This window comes from Pleurodeles waltl, chromosome 4_1, assembly GCF_031143425.1.
Source record: "Pleurodeles waltl isolate 20211129_DDA chromosome 4_1, aPleWal1.hap1.20221129, whole genome shotgun sequence".
In the NCBI taxonomy this organism is placed as follows: Eukaryota; Metazoa; Chordata; class Amphibia; order Caudata; family Salamandridae; genus Pleurodeles; species Pleurodeles waltl.
Window position 1 is genome coordinate 200,869,720 of NC_090442.1, and position 6,312 is coordinate 200,876,031.

The 6,312-nt window shown below is 45.9% G+C and overlaps 1 protein-coding gene across 1 annotated transcript; it reads left to right on the top strand.

Annotated features, from left to right (window-relative positions):
* Positions 1–1,960: 1,960 nt before the first annotated feature.
* LOC138287145 (uncharacterized protein F54H12.2-like) lies at positions 1,961–3,067 on the top strand. Its single transcript, XM_069227505.1, has 2 exons — positions 1,961–2,136; positions 2,179–3,067. The coding sequence occupies exons 1-2, from the start codon at positions 1,961–1,963 to the stop codon at positions 3,065–3,067; spliced, it is 1,065 nt and encodes a 354-aa protein (XP_069083606.1).
* Positions 3,068–6,312: the final 3,245 nt, after the last annotated feature.

Below are 6,312 nucleotides of genomic sequence, written 5' to 3' on the forward strand. Positions count from 1 at the left end.
CAGCCAACAATACCTACAGATACGTGGATGTTCTCACAGGCTTTTATAGATATTTATAACCCCAGTTACCATAGGACCATCAAGATGTCTCCTGTGGAGGTAACTGCTGATAATTTGTTAATGGTGTGGAGAAATGTGTACGGGAGTCGCCTCACTGCGAAGATCAAGAAACCTGTTTTAAAAGAAGGGGATCATGTCAGGATTTCAAAGTTGAAGGGTGTCTTCACCAAAGGCTACCAACAGACATGTAGCGATGAGATATTTATAGTGGAAATTACAGAGTTTAAAGAAGGGTTATATATTTACAAGTTGAAGGACTACGACGGGGAAAAGGTAATGGGTGTCTTTTACAACGAAGAGTTACAAAAAGTACCCTACAATCCGAACAGGGTGTACAGGGTTGAAAAGGCTCTCAAAAGGAAAGGCAGCAGAGCTAAGAGACAGGCGCTGGTGAAATGGCAGGGATGGCCAGAGAAATTTAACAGTTGGGTTTTGGACAGCTCGCTGCATGGGGTGTGAGGTCGTGCTGTAAGCTCCTAGATGGAGACCTCACCTTTTTATATTACGCTACCGTCCAGCGCCTCGAAGGACATGTTCCCCGACAATCAGATTTCTAATTATATGGTGAAACTGACTAAACCGGTGGACCTGAAAGGGTCCTGGGAGGTGGCCCTAACAGAGATACAGTACCCTAGAATGTAGAATACATTTACAAAGCATGATGCTAAATTTATCATAAAGCGCTCTCAGGACTTCTTGAGCTTCCCTGTGAGTTTCCCACAGGGGTATTACACCACCACCGTCGCAGCGGGGGTCAACGCCATCAACAGAGCCATAGCTGGTGTTAAAGAGTATGCAAATATACCTCTGGTGTCGGATAACGTTAGAAGAAAAGTGTTTCTTAAAGCCCCGGAGCTCGATACCAGGTTTACCTGTACCAGTAAATTACAAAGGGTTTTAGGGACCGTACAACATGTGAAAAGACAGGTGGATCCAGACCCTAAGTGTCCTGATATTAACGGCGGATTTTATACACTCTACGTGTATAGCGACATCTTAGAACCTCTGAGGATAAGGGATAGTTATTCGCCACTGTTGAGATGGGTCTCGGTGAAGGGGGAAAATAACACAATGGTTAATATACAACATCACAAACCCAACTACGTGGCAATTTCCAAAAACCATTTTGGCACTATAACCATCATGGTCTACGACGATCAGTCAGTAGACCTTTAAAAACGGGAAAGTTATTGTTAAGCTTCATTTAAGGCCAGGCCACGGCAGTGTCTATTAGGCAGTTGCATTGGTCATCGTGAAAACATACGGGGATTCCTCTATGTACAGGGACTATTATAGAGTTCAGACCGGCTATGGAGGACTGCTGCCCTACTTTCAAGGGGCCCCTGTTATGTACGGGCCGGATTGGGGGGCTTCCTTCAGAGTTGGTTGGAAGAGCCATGCCTTTTTTGAGAAGAGGGTACGAAATTCCAAAACCTCACGTTAAAGCAGCTGCTACGAACATAGCCAATGACATTGTGGGCTCTGTAACGCCTGCTGTCGCCGAGTGCATGAACAAACAGCCCCAAGAAGGAGCTCTGTTGTTGTACAAGGCTCGTGCGGGTGTTAAAAGGAAGCTAAGGGCTTTGAGGCATAGGGGCCCTCCAATGCCCTATAAAAAACGGAGGACTTCTTCAAAAGGTCCACACAAAAGAAGAGTCGTAAGATGGAAGAGATCTTCCAAGAAGAAGAAGAGAACACGCTCTAGTGTAAATATTTTTTAAATCAGCTATCATGGCCTTCGTACACTGCGCCTCAGGTGAATGCGCCAAATCTGAGCTAGATTTGTTTTCTCTTAAACCCACAGAGACCAGCATCAAGAACAGTTTTTTCATGGAAGTATTGCCTCTAGCCGCTCTGACGCCTCTGGCGCCAAGAGTTTTATGTGTCGGGGTCCACGGATATGTATTTGGATCTCAACAACACTCTACTACACCTCATCTGCAAAATAACCAAAGCGAATGGCACCAACATCGAGGCTGATGCTAAAGTGGCGCCGATCGCCTACCCCTTCGCAACCATGTTTAATCAAGGGGACATTAACCTGGGCGATCAACTCGTCACGCAAAATGATAACATGTAAGCCTCCAGGGCCTACATAAAGAGTATTCCAAATTACAGTCACAAAGCCCTGGACACACAGCTTTCAGCGGGGCTCTTCGACAAAGATACTCAAGCGCATTTTGAGGACACGACGTTCGACGGGGGCAACAATAGTTTTAAAAAAAGAGCCAGCTTCACTGCCGGCAGTAGACAGTTTGACCTCCTGGGGTGCATACATTCAGACCTTTTCTTCCAAGATAAGCTACTCGTCAACGGTATAGATCTTAAGATCAAACTCAACTGCAACAAGGACGCGTTATGTCTCATCAGCGGTGATGCGAAGCAGAATAAACTGGTTATATTGTCCACAAGCCTGTTTGTAAAGAGAGTGAAAGTGTCACCGAGCGTCAGACTGGCCCACGCTGAAGCTTTACATCTATCGAACGCCAACAACGCCATGGAAAGAGTGGCTTTGAAGATATTCAGCATCCCCGCCAGTACTAAATTAACGCAGCAGCAAAATCTATTTCTGGGGCAATTCCCCAAACTCATCATCATAGGGTTTGTGGACAATACAGCTTTTAGCAGGCTCTATGCCTCTAACCCTTTCAACTTCGAGCACTACAACATCAACTACGGCGCTTTGGTCCACGAGGGAGCTGTTATCCCTGCAAAACCGTTCACCCGAGTTTTGGAACATCCAATTTTGTCAGGGAAACATCTACGTGACTCAGGAGTCGTTGTTTCAAGAGAGGTGTATGGGGCCGGCTACACGCTGTTTGCGTTCGACCTTACTCCTGACATGGAAGACGGTGACCACTACAACTTAATCAAAAACGGAACTCTAAAAGCTGAAATATGCTTTACACAGGTGCTGGCTACCAACGTGAACATGGTTGTATTCTCTGTATTCGACAGCGTCATTCAAGTCAATCACTCCCGACAGATTATGTTTGACTATCATTAAAAGATTGTAAAATGGACACTGTGCAGATATGTGACTTCTTAAGCAGGCATAAATACGCTAAGAAATACTTTTTAGGTGTATTTCCTAGCGATGGGCTACCGGGGGAGATAGGCCCAGAAAGACCCGCACCCTAGTCTTTAACACCGACTCTCATTACAAGGGTGGTACACATTGGGCGGCCCTGTTTCTGGATGTAGACAAGGTTATAGTGTTTGACAGTTTAGCGAAGTTCCCCAAGCAAAACTTTTATACAAAACCGATATTCAAATATGTAAAAAAAAGCAGCACCCACGGTTGAGTATGACAAGCTGTGTGTACAGGATTCTCTAGCCATCACATTCGGGGAACATTGTATATATTTCTGAGGGTATGACGTTTAGAAATGTTTTAAAACTGTATTCCGCCGATCTAGTAAACAACAATGGTATTGTTATGAAATACGTGAATGAAAACACCAGGACTATGTTGAGTGTTCTTCAAAAAGAATACGGTGTTTGTCAAAAGTTTAAGGTCTTGTAACGCCTCTATTTGTACTGATGGTTGTCCACAGTAAAAACATTTTAAACACGAATTCAGACTATGCATTTTTTATTCATACACCACACATTTTAAAACCATTTAAAAAAAGATGACTGACGACTGTCGACAAGTTAAAAATGTTTATTACAAATAGTTTTCACCACAAACATTTACACGGGTAAAGAAATAAATGACTCAAAAATCTTTCGAGACGCGAACCTTTTCACAAAACTGTACAATGGTTCAAACGTTATGATAACATTAGAGCGATAGCCAAGTATTCATTTTGAACAGTCTCTTTTTAGGCTCCATATGTAGAGCATCGCTGCTCCTAGACGGTGTTGGCTGCGGAAAGAAAGGCGATGTCGACACAGTGGGACTCATGGTAAAAACACCAGGGGTCGGATCTTTCAAACTTTCAAGCGTTCGCCGGTGGTCGGCATTACCGACGATCGTGGAAGGAATGTTGAGTTCCGCAGCTACTCATAGGAACTGCTCCCATCCTTTAGGAGCGTTTTGTGTCGATAGAGTTTTGCTGTGCATGAGACCTCTGACCAGATCGTACATGTGTGATCCAGCAACCGGTTGTCCCTTGTAAACGAATTCACCCCGGTCGTTCCAAGAGGTCAGATCTTTAGTCGCAGTCATTTTATCGAGCAGCATTTGCGCTGCCCCTCTATACCTCTGACTAATATTTTTTAAAAGATCTTCGACAACGGCGTCCATGGTGGCTGGGGGTCCTGGGTCTTGAGGGGCTACTGGGTCTGCTAGCGGCTGTTCCGTGTCGGGGATATACAGAGTCAATTTGTTTTTTCCAGCGCTCAATTGTTTGTAATACTATAAAAAGTTTTGACTGGTGTAGGAAGTTGGCTCTGTATATACTATCTCAAAGTAAGAGACAGTGTGCACAGAGTCCAAGGGTTCCCCTTAGAGGTAAGATAGTGGCAAAATTAGATAATTCTAATGCTCTATTTTGTGGTAGTGTGGTCGAGCAGTAGGCTTATCACAGGGAGGTGTTAAGCATTTGTTGTACACACACAGGCAATAAATGAGGAACATACACTCAAAGACTTAACTCCAGGCCAATAGTTATTATATAGAAAAATATCTATTCTTAATTTATTTTTAGAACCAAGTTCAAGATTTGAAGTAAATACATAAAATACAAGGTACTCCACATAGGTAAGTTAGGAATTTTGAATTAGAGCAGTAAGATACACAGTTTTAGTTAAAATGGCAATAAGCTATTTTAAAAGTGGACACAGTGCAAAAATCAACAGTTCCTGAGGGAGGTAAGTAATGGTTAGTTTGTCAGGTAAGTAAGACACTTACAAGTTCGAGTTGCTGGGCATTGGCAGCCCACCATTGGGGGTTCAAGGCAACCCCAAAGTTACCATACCAGCAACATAGGGCCGGTCAGGTGCAGAGGTCAAAGGAGGGCCCTAAACAGATAGGCGCCTATGAAGAACAGGGGTGCTCTGGTTCCAGTCTGCCTACAGGTAAGTACTTGTGTCTTCAGAGGGCAGACCAGGGGGGTTTTGTAGAGCACTGGGGGGGACACAAGCAGGCACACAAAACACACCCTCAGCGGCACAGGGGCGGCCGGGCGCAGTGTGCAAAGCAGGCGTCGGGTTTGTGATAGAAATCAATGGAGGGACCCGGGGGTCACTCTAGCGGTGCAGGCAGGGCACGGGGGGTTCTCGGGCCAGCCACCAACTGGGCTAGGCAGAGGGTCGACTGGTGGTCACTCCTGCACTGAAGTTCGGTTCCTTCTGGTCCTGGGGGCTGCGGGTGCAGTGCTTGGTCCAGGCGTCAGGTTCATTGTTACAGGCAGTCGCGGTCAGGGGGAGCCTCTGGATTCTCTCTGCATGCGTCGCTGTGGGGGCCAAAGGGGGTTGTCTCGGGTTACTCACAAGGTCGCAGTCGCCTGGGAGTCCTCCCTGTAGTGTTGATTCTCTGGAGCTCGAGCTGGGGGCGTCGGATGCAGAGGGTGAAGTCTCACGCTTCTGGCGGGAAGAGTGAGTTCTTTAAAAGTTGCTTCTATGTTGCAAAGAAGTTGCTGTGGATGAACTGTGCCGCTGTTCTTAGGAGTTTCTCCTATAGTACCCAGTCAGGCCAAGGAAAGCCCTGACGTGAGTCTGGGTTTTTGGAGCTACCCAGTCCAGAATAGTCTGGACCTTGGGTTGAAGTGGCTGAACTTGGCCTCCACCAACAAGGTGACCCAAGTAAACCACAGTACCCTGCCCTATCTGACATTTAGATGCCTTGATAGAGAGGCCTGCTGCTTGCAGGGCCTGCAAAACCTTCTTCAGGTGGACCAGGTGATCCTGCCAGTTGGAGCTAAAGACAGCAATATCATCAAGATAAGCTGCACTAAAGGACTCCAAGCCAGCAAGGACTTGATTCACCAACCTTTGGAAGGTGGCAGGGGCATTCTTTAAGCCAGAGGGCATCACAGTAAACTGGCAGTGCCCATCAGGTGTAGAGAATCCTGTTTTCTCTTTTGCTCCAGGTGCCATTCTTAGTTGCCAGTACCCTGATGTTAAGTCAAAGGTACTTAAGTATTTGGCAGCACCTAATTTATCTATGAGCTCATCTGCCCTTGGAATTGGGTGAGCATCTGTCTTGGTAACAGCATTAAGCCCTCTGTAGTCCACACAAAACCTCATCTCTCTCTTGCCATCTTTTGTGTGAGGTTTGGGGACCAAGACCACTTAGCTAGCCCA

What these genes read in the sequence shown, in the direction of transcription:
- LOC138287145 (XM_069227505.1), top strand. Translation starts at nt 1,961, where the DNA reads ATGTATTTGGATCTCAACAACACTCTACTACACCTCATCTGCAAAATA. An exon ending in GTCACGCAAAATGATAACAT is followed by an intron (nt 2,137 to 2,178) that starts GTAAGCCTCCAG and finishes TCCAAATTACAG; the next exon opens with TCACAAAGCCCTGGACACAC.